The sequence below is a fragment of the Rhinoderma darwinii genome, chromosome 4 (genome assembly GCF_050947455.1).
Source record: "Rhinoderma darwinii isolate aRhiDar2 chromosome 4, aRhiDar2.hap1, whole genome shotgun sequence".
NCBI lineage: Eukaryota > Metazoa > Chordata > Amphibia > Anura > Rhinodermatidae > Rhinoderma > Rhinoderma darwinii.
The window spans coordinates 25,469,819-25,486,372 of NC_134690.1; the positions used below are offsets into that span (position 1 = coordinate 25,469,819).

General features: G+C 41.7%; 1 protein-coding gene across 4 annotated transcripts in view; it reads left to right on the forward strand.

The window, feature by feature from the left end:
- LOC142759081 (cytochrome P450 2C23-like) overlaps positions 1-2,841 on the forward strand; it is a 33,333-nt gene extending 30,492 nt beyond the window's left edge. For all 4 annotated transcript variants that reach the window (XM_075860927.1, XM_075860928.1, XM_075860929.1 and 1 more), the window contains exons 9-10: positions 1,150-1,291; positions 2,026-2,841. In XM_075860927.1, coding sequence (XP_075717042.1) covers positions 1,150-1,291; positions 2,026-2,204 — 321 coding nt within the window. In that variant the 3' untranslated portion in view covers positions 2,205-2,841. The remainder of the gene's footprint in view (positions 1-1,149; positions 1,292-2,025) is intronic.
- The last annotated feature ends 13,713 nt before the right edge of the window (positions 2,842-16,554 follow it).

Consider the following 16,554-nt stretch of genomic DNA (forward strand, 5'->3'; position numbering starts at 1 on the left):
CAATCTTTGAAGTCTAAGAGAGTCGCTGGCACATCTGTCTCCATACCTCCAATAGAATTCAGTGGAGAGGGCCACACATGTGTGGCTACCTCTCCTATATGTGGCTATGATGGGGTGTCAGGTGGTCCGGGTTCTAAAGGGAGGACGGGGCCCCCACCAAATTATTTGCACTTGTGTGCATGAAGCCTAATAGTTTTTCCAATGAATATCGTAACTTGTCTTGGCAAGGACTAACAGAACTAAACTCCCACTCCGTGGCATGTAGAGCAGTGATCACCAACCACCGGGCCGCGGACCAACCACCGGGCCGCGGAACATTTGGTACCGGACCGCAGTATCTGGTATCCATCCCGGTGGCCGCAGGAAATTCCAGGTGAAAAACTGCTCCAAACTGTGGTGCAGTTTTTCACCTAGAATGTCTGGTGTGGAACACTGCTGAGCATTTTAGCCAGCCTGCTAGCAGGCCGGCCTCCTGGGATGACGTTTCATCCCAGGAGACTGCTGCATCCTGTGATTGGCTGCTGCTACGTTCACATGGGATGAAACATCATCCCAGGAGGCCGGCCCTCTGACGTCATCCAGGCCGGCCTCCTGGGATGATGTTTCATCCCATGTGACCGCTGCTGTTGGGGTCACATGAGCTGAAATGTCATACCAGGAGGCTGGCCTGGAGGAAGAACACAAACTTGTGTGTAAGTATACGTTTTTGTGGTGGAATAGCTGCGATTCCGTCGCAATATACGCAACAACTGCTATTTGTTGTGGGTTTTACCTCCCCATTGAAACCAATGGGGAAAACCCGCAACCAATAAGCAGCCTTTAAGCAAATACAATTGACATGCTGCGGAATAAAATTCTGCACCGAAGGACTGTTTTTTGTTTTATCTCATCGACTTTGCTGCTACTGTATTATGCTGCAAATTTTCTGCGGTAGTTGCGCAACGTGTGAACTGACCCTAACTCCTCTCAACCTCCACTCCCCTCACCGCCACTGGTCCCTGGAAAATATTTCTTGCTTGAATCTGGACTTTGGTACTAAAAAGGTTGGGGACCGCTGATGTAGAGGATATCATGTGGGCCTTCTGAAAAAGCATGGCTGGTGGAATTTGTGATGTTTCTTCATCTATCTAACCTATATTCTTTCCTTAGGGTACAACTGTCATCCCATTACTGCACTCTGTACTGAAAGATAAAGCTTACTTTTTGAAGCCTGAAGAGTTTTATCCAGAACACTTTCTTGACTCAGATGGAAAGTTTAAGAAGAATGAAGCCTTTATACCATTCTCATTAGGTAACAATTATGTCCATTAAACAATAGGGGAAATCATATATACTAGTATATACTGTATCTGAAGAATTTGTTTTCAATTAACATGCTAAAATGCTACTCTATGAAACTGCTCCCTAAATATATGTATGTTTATACATTATCAATGTACAGATACAAATGGCGCCAGTTTTTCAGCTGATTTCTTCATAATACATTATGATATAGCAGTAACAGCTGGCGCCAGTTTTCTAGCTCATGTCGTCATGATCATATCATGATAGATCAGGCAGATACATTTGGCTCCAGGTTTACAGTTGATATTTTTATACTATATCATGATTGATATTTCAGATATAGCTGGCGCCAGTTTCCCAGTTGTCATCTTTATGATAGGTCATAATAAATATAGCAGAAATAGCAAGCGCCAGTTTTCCAGCTGACACCGTTTGTTTTTTTGGGGGGGTTTTATCTATAATTTTTGTTTGCATTTGCCAGCAGCGAGTTGTTATACAGTTTAAATGGCCGAAGGGTAAGAACAAAAAATTATATAATGAAAAATGAATATCCCGGGATAGGACTGAAGCACTATGTTTTTGCCTGGTGCCGAGCTTTCGGGGGTGGTGCACGACACAGTAGTTTTCTCTTTATACTTTAAATCCCCGTGCCTAGAAGAACACTTGGGCAAGATTACAGAGTGGTAGGAATGATTTTATGTATCTGCTAATTTTATCATTGCCTTTTTATATTTTATCCAGGTAAAAGAAGTTGTGCCGGAGAAAACTTGGCAAAAATGGAAATGTTCCTGTTCTTCACAACCCTACTACAGAACTTCACGTTCCAAGCCCCACCTGGTGCAGAGCTGGACCTCAATCCTACCGCAGGGTTCATTAATGCCCCATCACCTTATGAAATGTGTGCAATCCCTCGCAGATAAGACATAATCACCACCAAGTTAAATGAACCCCCCCCCCCCTCTCTCCCCACATACACACACACAACAGCTATTTACCTCCAGCGAGTTTTGGGCAATTCGTAGCTGCATCTAAGTTTAATGTACGATAGAGAGATCTCCATAAGATATCTATCCTTACTTTGTAAAAGTAGCAGAACTCCAATTGCTGTTGCATGGCACCCATGGGTGTCAGCACTAAAATATCCCTGGGTCACTGCCCCCTATTGGCAGAGCTTGGCATGCCACTAACATCTTAGTCTATTTCATCAACATATTGACATAATTGATGAGGTTAACAAAAGACACAGCTCCATCAAGTGTAACCTATAATCCTACAGTGTGGATCCAGAGGAAGGCAAAAAAAAACATATGAGCCGGTTCCTTGATAACACATGCAAGTGTGAATAAAAGTATTACAAATAATATATGACATCATCAACCTTCCCATGCTGTCATTGTGCATATGGGGATTTCAGTTATTCACATTCGTTTCTATCTGGCCATATTGACCTTTGTTGGTATCTTCTATATGATTGTAAACCACTTTGCACTATTGTGAAAAAATGTAAAATTAATTAAAAACAAAATAAAACTGCAATTTCTGAAAAGGCTGAAATAACTATTAAGAATACTTTGTACTTTTCTGGGAAATACAACACTTTAAAAATTGTCCCATTTTGCAACCTACGTTTTTTTCGTTGTATTAATGCATAATACATAAAAACATTTTTGCAAATGTTTGTATAAGAAAACTGTTTTCATGATTTGGGGGTTTGTTTGTACTCTGTAGCCATTGAGACTCATAAGTCCGCATAGGAGCTGCATACACAACCATAGATTTAATGTTTTATTTTGCGTAAGTGCTCTAAAAATTAGTCGCTATGCTAGACCTACCCTTTAAGTGGTTGAAGAATATTTCTAATATGTTTCACGGACATTGATTTTTCAATACATTGTTATAATTAAAGATAATATTCCTAAAATTATTTCTGGGCTGATTCTATCGAATCAGCTGTCCAATTTGATTTGATCCAAATAAATTAGTTACAAGTCGCAAGTTCCAGATTGTCCTGCCTGTCTCTCTGATGTCTTCTAGGACTGAATACAAGTTGGATACAGTCCTAGAAGATCAGACAGTCAAAAAGGGCAAATCGGGGCACTTTTGGTTCCACCCCTAAAATAAAAAAAATACCATACTATCTCCCTTGGTCTCCTAAAGCGACGCGTCCCTGCCGGTCTCCAGAGATGATGGTGTTTTGTCCCATGTGACCGCTGTTGTGACGCGTCCCTGGCAACCTTCTCAGATGACGTCGTTTTATCAGATGTGCATTGGCTGCAACAGGTCAATACATCATCATCTCAGGAGGCCCATCAAACCTCGCCGCTCCAGCTAATAGAAGGTTGTCTCTTTGTCCTATTAGGGCATATAGAAACAGTTATCCAGCATTAGAAAAAAGGGTCCATTTTTTTTGTCAAGAAACGGCGCCTCTCTTGCCCATGGGTTTTGTTTGCTACGGCAACTCCCTTCTATTCACTTGAATGGGGATGAGATGCGATACCAGACCCAGCCCATAGACCAAAATGGACTACCCGATCAATTATATATTATTTTACAACAAATACAGTAAATATTTTTGTTGCCTAGAATTAAACGCTTATCCCTGGATAGTCAAAAACATGTTTTATAAGTTAATCAAAGTCAACAGTGACAGCCGCTAACAACTAGCCATATGGTAATGGCAATAAATACATTGGTTGCAGGTAGTAGTAATAAAGAGAATGTATTATCTGTAATTGGTTCGTGTCGTGATTAGCCTCATCCCTAATAACCGGTTCAGATAAATAAAGCATTTTTTTTTTCCTCCCTCTAAATCCGGAAGTGTCAGCAAAACATTAACTTTCTGAGTTTCAGACAAACAGTAGGACAGGGGTAATGTGACATCCAGAGCTGATGTTATGTAACAGTGAGTCAGCTTGATTCTTAAAGGGAAACCTGTCGTAAAAGCAGACACCCTTTCAAATTATCTTTTCAATACAATGTTATATCAAGGCTGAACTAAAGTGGGCAGAAGACTTGAAACCAACACTAATTTTCAAGGAACAGGGCAGCACATCCAAAAATAGGAATTTTATTTACTCACAAACGTGTAGTTTCAGTCCAGCAAGACCTTTCTCAAGCAAGGTCGGTCCTGCTGGACTGAAACGTCACATTTTGTGGGTAAATACAATTCCTATTTTTGGATGTGCTGCCTTGTTCCTTGAAAATTGTTGTTTCCATTTGTGGAACCTTGGATCAGGTTCCTCTAAAAACTTGCACCCATCATATTACATCAAATTTTCTCCCCGGTGCTGTGATCCCCTTCCTTTCTTGAAACCAACACTGACTTCTTAAAGGTTTATTCCTTTTCTCAAAAAAAGAACTGCCCTTCCAAGAAGTAATGGATATATTAGGCCTCTTAGTTGTCTCTTTGTGGGTGGGGCCTGTTTAGAGGGCGGAATACAGAAATTCTTTCACCATTTCAAACTAAATCCCTGTTTCATTTTCTTTTACAAGGTAATTCCGAATAGACAGAATACATTTTTGCTAAAGTTGTGGCCATTAGCCCCTTATGGACACCGCTAATGTTGGACTTCAGGACACAACAGTATTTTCGGATGTTACCTCACTGCATTCCAAGATCCAGAACAGTTTTTTTTTTCACTGACTTTGCTGTGAGAGGTCTTATTTTTTTTGCATTTAGGAGTGTACATATATATATATATATATATTTTTTATTTTTTTTCAGTACATAAAAAATTGTGTTCACCAGCATTAAAGAACAGTCGAACGGGTTTTTCTCAGATCCCGGTTTTTGTTACGGGTAGCAGCTGTCAATCGCTAATGATGTTGTCTCCCCTTCCCACGGTTGGTTGCAAAAGATCGCAGCACTGTAAATATAGGGCACAGAGTTTAGAAGTGCAGGGGCAGAAAGGGTATTGTTGTAAAGTTATTATCACATTACTCTTCTCTTCGACTTTCTCTACACACTCAGGTAGAGCGGCTATTGGTCTTGTTGGCCTCATTTAAATCTTGTTTTAACTTATTCCTTTCTGGAGCGCACGGCTTATATGGAACATACTATATCCTATCTATAGTATTCTCTTTTTAGATGTTTTTGTCCAAAGCTTTGGACAAGCTTTACTTATAACTAAGGTCTTCTATAGCCCTTTTTTCAGTCGTAGCTAGGCTTTCCTTCATCTAGGAACCAAGAATAATGCCCCAGCTAAGGCAGACCTGTCCTGTCTTGCATTAGACAGACAACCCATTTATGTGAATGGAGACTATGTAATTCTTAAATTACCCTGTGGTGGCGCTGCAGAGAAATTAAACTTTTACTGCCAGATTTCCCACAGATTGCAGGTGATCGCGGGTGATCCCAGCAGCCAGATAATCTGTGATCTGCTTATTGTCAAGAGAACCTACTTACAATTAGGTATTTCTAACGTTTGTTTAATAGCTGCTAAGAAGCAATGCAGCGGCCTAAGAATTATGAGTCTGTTATGTTCATGAGGAGAGCACTCCCGCCCCTACCCACCATTTCCTGCCTCCATGACCAAACCTTGACGTCTGACTGCTGTGCATACAGGCAGATAAATTTGGGACGTCTATCACTTGTGATGGGGCAGGGAGAGGCGTGAAGAAATAATTTGTCCGCTGTATTTATTCTTAGCTGCTATTAAATAAACAGGACAATATTTTTTATATCATTTAGTATATAGACAGTGACATCAGGGACTTCTCCGCTGTGGCCGGGGATTCTGCTTCAGGAGACGTCCCTGTCCATATATGAACGGTGACATCAGGGACTCCTCCTGAAGCGGAATCCCCGGCCACAGCTTCGGCAATGCTGTGGTCGGGGATTAGGAATTCCGCTCCGATGGGGAGCAAAAAAATCTCCTGCTCCTCTAATGCACTTCGCACTGTGAGGAGGAGGAGAAGAGAGCGAGCAAGCTGCAGAAAGCATGTCCGTCACTCGGATCACATAAAAGTGGCAGACGTGCTTTACTCGGCCCCATAGACTTCTATGGGATGCGTGCGGCCAGGAAAACGGCCCAAAATAGGGCACGGTCCAAAAAACGGCCATGTGAATAGCCCCATTTGGGGTCTATTGGTCCTATTCCGGACATGTGACGTGGCCGAGAATCCCTGTCGTGTGAATAGGGCCTAACACAACGGACCTGCCATTATAATATACCTGTCAAAAGAGAGTAACAAAGACATGGAACATAAAGAAAATATTTTTCCCATCGAAATTGTACAGTGGTTATTGTTATTACTTGTTATTACGCTATTAGTCGAAGGTCTCCATGTTATACAGAGCTGAAATAGGGCACCCATAGAGGTACATGATCCTTCTTCTGCACCTCCAATTTCATACTAATTGACAGAAAAGAAACTGGGGCATTCTCCATCGACTCTGTATGTGTGGAAGTATGAGGAAGCAATTCCTGTAGGGGTGAATATCTAGTACACATTCAGTCTGAGGGAGCTTGTATAGTACTGCACAGAGGCTGTATGGCTTAATTCTAATGAATGTGCAGACTATTCACTGCCAGACAGGCTCCATGCGCTGCAATACGGGCTCATAGTTGCCAAAGTTTGCATTTTTTCCAGGGACATTTAGGCTGTGGCTTTTGTAGTGGGTGTGTCTTATGCGGCCGTGAATTTTCTGGTGGGAGTGGCTAATGGTGCGTGGCGTTCTTCACAGAATTTCTGCATACAAATAAACTTGTGTAGCTGACCACTACCATGGTGGCCGGTATCTCTCTGGTTATCCAGTTGTTTACAGGCAGGTGATGTCTCACTTTTTCACTAGGGCTAGGTAATAAGTGCTGACCACTACTGTTAGTGTAAAAACCAGCGTAGATAGTGCTACACTCTGTGCCCCTTGTGGGCTGTGTGGGGCGCTATCTACAGTGGGGGTGGCACTATCTACAGGGGATTCTGTTCCAGGAGGAGCCCCGCACTGTCCGTATATGGACAGTGACGTAAGGGGCTACCTCTAGGAGCGGGACAGGAAAGGTTGCCAGGACACGTCCGGGACAGTAATTTGCCGGGACTGTCTATGTAAATTCGGGACACTCAGCAAATTCTGGACTGTTGGCAACTATGCAGGCTCCGTGTACTGTCATACAGGCTTTGTGTGCTGCCAAGCAGACTCTGTGCACTACCATACAGGCTCAGTTCACTACCATACAGGTTCCGTGAACTGCAATGCAGGCTCCGTGAACTGCCATACAGGCTACATACGCACTACCATACTGGTTCCAGTCACTGCCAAACAGGCTCTGTGACCTGCCATGCAGGCTGCGTTCCCTGCCATACAGACTCCATGCACTGCCATACGGGCCCTGTGCACTGCCATACAGGCTCTGTACGCAGGAATCTGCCATGTGCATAATCCATAAAGAATTTTAGGGTAATTAAGCTGTGGATTCCGACACCATCAAAGAAAATGTCATGAATTACTGATTATGTTATAATAGGACACTACTCTGCATTGTTTGTCCTGTCAGACATCAGGTAAGTGAAAGGTCGATGACATTGTGGTGTCTGCACGTGGAGGAGGAGGGAAGATTGCGCAAGGCAGTGGAGTAAAGGTGACCTGTGTTCTACCTCTAGAGGAAAGGGGAGGATGGATTTGCTGTAGGTAATAAGGTCATGATGAGTAATCAATTATCATGTAGACTTAGGATCACATCTGCGCCATGGTTTCTGTTCGTAGTGTAAAATCAAGACACAGTGCCGGATCCATTCTATGGCTGAAACCACCCGCCCCCGATGGACTCTTTTGACTTACAATGGAGTTCGTCGGGTTCAGTTGTGGTGTCCATCGCTTTAACGGGAAGAAGAGCATTGGATGCAGCACCATTTTGTCCATGAAATCTGACGGAATCTGTGAGAGAGCCTAATGCTTATGTGTTTACTACATTATTAGTATTTATGGGGGTATGAAATGTATTGTATACTACAGGAGCCATGGCTTGCTAGAAATGTAGGAATAGTACATATTTGTATTTTAACCCCTTAATGACCGGGCCTGAAAAGACCTTAATGACCAAGCCAGATTTGTTAAATCTGGTATGTCTGACTTTATCAGAGAATAACTCTGCGAAAGTTTTGAATATCCAAGTAATTCTGACATTGTTTTTTCGTCACATGTTGTACTTTATTTTAGTGGTAAAAGTAGACTGATACGATTTGCGGAAATTAATTAAAAAATAGAAAGATTGAAGAAATTTTGTAAAAATTATAATTTTTCCCTATTTTTAACTGCAATATGCCACATGTGTACATACATACTGTACAATTTTTTTTAATTAAATATATATTTCCATCTCTTTACTCTATTTTGGCAGCACTTTTGAAAAAAAAAATTTTGGGGAGCAATTTAGAAGACTTACAAGTTTAGTAATAATTGTATAAATTTTGAAGTACATTTTGTTTTCCTGCACCAAGCCAGGTTTTCAGAGGCTCATAGGTGTCAGAATGGTGGAAACCCCCACAAGTGACCCCATTTTGAAAACTACACCCCTTAAGGTATTTATTAAGGGGTGTTGTAAGTATTTTGACCCCACAGTTTTTTTGTAAGAATTCATGCAAAGCAGGCGTAAAAAAATATAATTTCACTTTTTTCATAAAAGTATCACTTTGAAGACCGATTTCTTTGTAAAGCGACCATGAGAATGAAGAAACACACCCCAAAATATATCACCCTGTTTCTCCTGTTTTCAAAAATGCCCCCATTGTGACCCTAATGCGTTGCCTGGACACACGGCAGGGCCCGAAAGGGAGGGAGCACCCGGAGGCTTTCAGGACACACATTTTGCTTGAAAATGTTTCAGGTCCCATTACACATTTATAGAGGCACTGAGCTGCCAAAAAGATAGAAACTCCCCATAAAACCCCATTTTGAAAACTAGACCCCTTAAGGTATTCATCTAGGTGTGTACTAAGTATTTTGACCCCACAGTTTTCGCAAGAAGTAATGCAAAGCAGGTGGAAAGAAAATTTTATTTCACTTTTTTTCACAAATGTGTCATTTTAAGGTCAGATTTCTTGTACAGAGGACATGATAATAAGGAAATGCACCAGAAAACGTATCACCCTGTTTCTCCTGTGTTCAAAAATATCCCCATTGTGGCCCTAATGTGTTTCCTGGACACACGGCAGGACCCAAAAGGAACGGAGCACCCGGAGGCTTTCAGGACACACATTGTGCTTGAAAATGGGAGGATTCTACTTTTCTAGATTGAGAAATATATGTCCCTAACAGTTTCTACACCCTATGACTATGTCATGCTAAGAAAGCAGCTGTCCTGAAATCATGTCAGTCCATAGACATTATGTATATCTGATATATAGTAAGTTAGAGTGGGAAAATGTATTAAACTGTTGGCGGAAAAAGGCAATATATCCCAAAAAAAGGAGGAAGAATGTATCCAGCTATGTGGAAAACTAGAGCATGTTCATAGGATGAAAGAAAATTTGTAGGGCTGTAATGACTTTATTATTCAAAGTGACTGGTCATACAACGTCTCTTTAGCTCCATCAATCCCTATATAAGGGACGAATGTGCTAAGTGACGCGGTACACCATAACAAGCCCCTGCCCGGCAAGGTAGGAACCGCCATGTGCACAAAACAACCAATCACCTGTAGAATATATAAAGGGGCAGTGTCCCACACCGTATGTATAGATACAGTAAAGGACCACTACTCCCCAAATTAATGTCGCTATCTCTAGAACTATTGTCGGGTGTAAGAGGTCCACCAAAAACCCGAGCAAAACTGTAATAAAGCCCATAGTGTATTGATAAGGAACAGCTCGCTTATTAGAAATCCTCAGAATAAAAAGAAAAAATTATGCCGTATCCCCAGTCAGTAACAGCTATTTATGGCAGGACATAGTCATAACAGAAAAGGAAATAAAAAGCTTTCAGGGCACAATTTTATCTTGAATGAATTTCAGGGCCTTATTCCACTTTATATAACTGGGTTATATCCCAAAATGACTCAATCTAGAAAAGTATATTTCCCTCCCTCCCAAAAAAAGTGATAAAAAAAAGAAATCTCTAAAAGAACCCTACATTTTGCCATCTCCTAAATATAAAGCGAAGCTGCTTCCCTAAAAAAAAAAAAAAGAGGTGTACAGAAAAATAAAATCCGAAATAAATCCTGCATTTTAACTTTTATAGCTCACAAAAGAAAATTAGTAATGTGCGACGGTATGATAGATTTCAAAACAGGGACTTATCCATAGACCAGGGTTGGAAGGACAAGCGGAACAATAATATCGTGACTCACTTCGCTGTCCTCGTTTGCTGCAGACCCGACACCGTTTTTTGGGGTATTTTTGGTTAGGTGTTGAAGGGATGGGGTGTAAAAAATGTTTTTCAACAAGTCGTTGTACATCCTCTGACTCATGGACTACTCTCTGGTCTGCAGATTGAAATAGGAGATCTTCAATCACTTTCTCCTGAAATTCAAAGACTGTCGCCCTGCCCGCTGATTTTTTGTACAGGACAAATGCATTGTGCATCGCAACCTGAATGAGGTATATTGCCACTTTCTTATACCACGTTCTGGTTTTCCTTTTAACCAGATAAGGTTGTAACATCTGGTCGCACAAATCTACCCCACCCATGAATTTGTTATAGCCGATGACACACACAGGCTTTTGTCTATCTGCAGAGGCCCCACGTTCTCTAACAGTTTCTGTTGCACTTGAATGGACAGTGCTGATCATGTAGACGTCCTTGCGGTCACGAAATTTTAAAGCCAGCATCTTCTCAATTTGAAAAGTGCATGACTCCCCCTTTGGTAGTTTTTTATCCACAAGTTGACGTGGGAAACCTTTGCGATTCTTGCATATTGTGCCACAGGCTCTGGTGTTGGCACAATGAAGGGCGCTAAACAATGGCACACTGGTATAAAAACTGTCCGTGTATACATGATACCCCTTGTGTAGGAAAGGGCCAATTAAATCCTACACAATCTTACCAGTGGTACCAATATTTGGAGGGCACGCTGGTGGATTGAATTCACTGTCTTTACCCTCGTAGATCTTAAATGCACATGTGTAGCCAGTAGTGCTTTCACATAACTTGTAGATCTTTACCCCGTATTTTGAACTTTTTGAGGGTATGAATTGGCGGAATGAGAGACGCCCTTTGAAATTCATTAGCGATTCATCCACTGCTAAATTTTGATCAGGGGTATATGCTCCTAAAAAGGAGGAATTAAGAAAATTTAGCAAAGGCCTTAATTTATACAGCCGGTCACGACTTCTGTTGCTGGAAGGGGGTGCCTGTAGATTGTCACTAAAGTGGAGAAATCGCATAAGTATTTCGTACCTGCTGCGTGACATAATGCCAGAAAAAATGGGGGTGGCATGTATAGGGCTTGATGCCCAATATGACCTAATAGAGGGTTTTTTTATAATTCCCATGTTAAGGGTGAGGCCCAGAATTTTTTTTATTTCCGTTGCATTTGTGGGATTCCACAACCTGGCATTAGGTGACGAAGGCTTATTGGCAATGTACTGCCTGGCATACAAATTTGTTTCCTGCACAAAATGTTCCAAAACTTGGTCCGTAATAAAAATATTAAAATAATTTAGTGGTAAAAAATTACTGACATTGGGACTTATGCCAGGAGTAGCAATAAAGTCATTTATGGTGGGAGAAAATAAACTTGTGGGTTCCCACACTAAATCGGTTTGGTGGGGTTGTGCAATTTCAGGGGCTGCACTTTGAACGGACGTTGTGGCAACTGCACCGTCTCCCATATCACTGGTGCTGGGTCTCATATCCATAGAATCCCTTGAAGCGACACTTTCGCTGTCGCTTTCAAGTAAAAGCTCAACTTCAGATGCAAATCCGTATCGGAGCATAGCATCTGATAGGTTTCCTCAACGCTGTATCTTCTGGCAGCCATGATGATAATACAGTCTAAACCGCAAATAATAAATGGAACTAGCGGTTTAATTTTTTTTTATCAACTAATCACACTAAAGGAATTAAACGTCTTCTTTTTTTTTTCTTTTTTTTTTATGTATTTTTTTTTTTCAAACCTAAACCTAAACCCTACGCCTAACACAAACCGTAAACCCAAGCCCAGAACAGCACCCTACGCCATCTAACAGCGTACACGCCGTCTAACAGCGTACCCTAAAAAGGAAGTAGTTTATAGTACGATTCTTAGTATATACAGTAAATATACTTATATTTATATATATATATATATGTATATACTATATACTATAAAATACTGAAAAAATTGTTGTTTTTTTTTTAAACTATGTGAGGAACAAGTGATTTTGTGTGGGGACACTGACTCACTTGTATCTGTTTCTCTCCACAGCTAGAACAGAGAGGAGAAACAGATACATGTTTTTACGTTTATTTTACTGTAGTGATCACTATGATTGGATCTCATAGTGAACACAAAAGATCAGGAACCAATACTATTGGCACCTGATCACTGCTCTAAGAACAGAGCTGGTAGCAACAGCTTGTTCTTAGAGCAGGAGCTGTCATTTAGACACTCCCGGCGGCTCTGTACGCAGTAACAGCATGTGACCGCTGTGATTGGCTGTCACAGCGGTCACATGCTGTTACGACGAAATCGGCAGGTCCTGATGGCTGCACTAAGAACCGGACCTGTTACTTACAGCCGGTTTTTAGTGCAGACTTCACCAGGGGGCCGCTAAACCCCCTCTACTACAGCGACGCCAAAAGGCGTCGTTGTAGACTGAGTACATGCACCGCCTGACGTCAAAAGACGGTGGGCGGTCGTTAAGGGGTTAACCCGTTAGTGACCGGCCCATCGTGTTTCTACGTCGGTCAATAACGGGCCTTATTCCGATGCCATAGACTTTTTACGTCGCGGCATCGGAATAAGTTTACAGAGCAGGGAGCTGTCAAATCTCCCTGCTCTCAGCTGCCAGAGGTAGCTGAGGGCTGGGAGCGTCCCTGCTCTGCCGTGTGAGATCGATATAAGTATCGATCTCACATGTTTAACCCCTCAGATGCGGTGCTCAATAGCGAGCACCGCATCTTAGTGGTTTTGGAGAGAGGGAGGGAGCTCCCTCTCTCCCCCACCGACACCCGGCGATACGATCGCCGAGTGTCTGTGTCTCCAATGGCAGCCAGGGGTCTAATAAAGGCCCCCAGGTCTGCCTGGAGTGAATGCCTGCTAGATCATGCCGCAGGCATGACCTAGCAGATGCCTGTCCGTGTTAAACGGACAGGCAGTAATACACTGCAATACAAAAGTATTGCAGTGTATTATAAATGCGATCGCAGAATCGCATATTAAAGTCCCCTAGTGGGACTAGTAAAAAAGTGAAAAAAAAGTTTAATAAAGTTAATTTTAAAAAAACTGTGAAAAAAAATGAAAAACCCAGCTTTTCCCCTCACAAAATGCTTTACTATTAAAAAAACAAAATAAAGTTAAAAAGTTACACATATTTGGTATCGCCGCGTCCGCAACGACCCCGACTATAAATCTATTACATTATTTAACCCGCACGGTGAACGCCGTAAAAAATTTAATAAAAAACTATGGTTTGAAAATTGCTGTTTTCTGTGAATACTGACTTTAAAAAAATGTGATAAAAAGTGATCAAAAAGTCGCATCTACTCCAAAATTGTACCAATAAAAACTACAAGTCTTCCCGCAAAAAAAAAGCCCTTATACAACCGCATCGGCGAAAAAATAAAAACGTTACGGCTCTTCAAATATGGAGACACAAAAACAAATAATTTTGAAAAAAAAGCGTTTTTACTGTGTAAAAGTAGTAAAACATACAAAATCTATACAAATTTGGTATCATTGCAATCGTAACAACCCGCTGAATAAAGTTATTGTGTTATTTATATCACACGGTAAACGGCGTAGATTTAAGACGCGAAAAAGAGTAGCGACATTTCAGGTTTTATTCTATTTCCACCCAAATAAAAGTTAATAAAAGTTAATCAATAAATAATATGTCCCCCAAAATGGTGCTATTGAAAAGTACAACTTGTCCCGCAAAAAACAAGACCTTATACAGCTATGTCGACGCAAAAATAAAAACGTTGTAGCTCTTGGAATGCGACGATGGAAAAACTTAAAAAATGGCCTGGTCATTAAGGTCCAAAATAGGCTGGTCATTAAAGAGGCTCTGTCACCAGATTTTGCAACCCCTATCTGCTATTGCAGCAGATAGGCGCTGCAATGTAGATTACAGTAACGTTTTTATTTTTTAAAAACGAGCATTTTTGGCCAAGTTATGACCATTTTTGTATTTATGCAAATGAGGCTTGCAAAAGTCCAAGTGGGCGTGTTTAAAGTAAAAGTCCAACTGGGCGTGTATTATGTGCGTACATCGGGGCGTGTTTACTACTTTTACTAGCTGGGCGTTCTGACGAGAAGTATCATCCACTTCTCTTCAGAACGCCCAGCTTCTGGCAGTGCAGATCTGTGACGTCACTCACAGGTCCTGCATCGTGACGGCCACACCGGCACCAGAGGCTACAGTTGATTCTGCAGCAGCATCAGCGTTTGCAGGTAAGTAGCTACATCGACTTACCTGCAAACGCTGATGCTGCTGCAGAATCAACTGTAGCCTCTGGTGCCGGTGTCCTCGCTCGTCTGAAACGATGCAGGACTTGTGAGTGACGACACAGCGTGATCTCTCGAGAACACGCTGTGTCTGCACTGCCAGAAGCTGGGCGTTCTGAAGAGAAGTGGATGATACTTCTCGTCAGAACGCCCAGCTAGTAAAAGTAGTAAAAACGCCCCGATGTACGCACATAATACACGCCCATTTGGACTTTTACTTTAAACACGCCCAGTTGGACTTTTGCAAGCCTCATTTGCATAAATACAAAAATGGTCATAACTTGGCCAAAAATGCTCGTTTTTTAAAAATAAAAATGTTACTCTTATCTACATTGTAGCGCCGATCTGCTGCAATAGCAGATAGGGGTTGCAAAATCTGGTGACAGAGCCTCTTTAAGGGGTTAAATACCGAATTGTTGTTTTTTTTTTACATTCTGGCTTGGGGATTTACAGCCACCTGTAAACGTTCAACATTATTTGAATATCTGCTAATCCTAAAACATGTTTCATAGTTTTTTTCAGCCAAAATTATATTCCTATAGGAGCATCCTTGTATCCGAAGCTCTGAGGAGGCACACCCTGTTGTTAAACCCTCAGGCCCAGTTCACACTGAGTTTTTTTTGTGCTGATTTTGATGCGGAAACCGCATCAGAATCAGCGCCAAAAAGCTGGCAGAACCGCCTCCCAATCGCCTTGATTTCAATGGGAGGTGGAGGTGCTTTTTTTTTCCCAACAGCTGACACTCCCTTGTTGCCAGCCAGCAGTGAAACGCCAGTGATTTCGGCAATTAAACCCTTAGGGTATGTGCACACACACTAATTACGTCCGTAATTGACGGACGTATTTCGGCCGCAAGTAGTGGACCGAACACAGTGCAGGGAGCCGGGCTCCTAGCATCATAGTTATGTACGATGCTAGGAGTCCCTGCCTCTCCGTGGAACTGCTGTCCCGTACTGAAAACATGTTTTCAGTACGGGACAGTTATCCTGCAGAGAGGCAGTGACTCCTAGCATCGTACATAACTATGATGCTAGGAGCCCGGCTCCCTGCAGTGTGTTCGGTCCACTACTTGCTGCCGAAATACGTCTGTCAATTACGGACGTAATTAGTGTGTGTGCACATACCCTTAAATGCAGCGATCGATAGCGATGGGGTGCCAATGGTTGGCATGGTAACCGGAGGTCTGACAATGGCCTCCGGGTCTGCCATGTACGGAAGCCTCCGGCAGGTCCTGATAAGACTTTCTGTCATCGTCACACTGACAGCTGTAAAACATTACCCTACATAGGTAGTGTAAGTGCTGCTGGTGTCCCAGTGCTTTATAAAAGTTTAAAATAAAATTATAAGTAAAAAAATAAAAAACTGCCATTTATCCTATAATACGTCTATTATTATAGGAAAAAAATGAAAATGTTTAAAAAAAGTACACATATTTGGTATCACCACATTCGTAATGACCCAAACTATAAAACTATGATGATATTTTTCCCGCACTGTGAACACCGCAAAAACAAAAAACAATGCCAGAATCGCTATTTTCTCATCACCACCCCTCCCACAGCATTGTCAACGCAAAAATAAAAAAAGTTATGGCTCTCACAATATGGTAAAATAAAAAATTTATTATTTTAAAAAAAAGTGATTATATTTAGCAAACGATGCAACACATAAAAAAAACTATGTA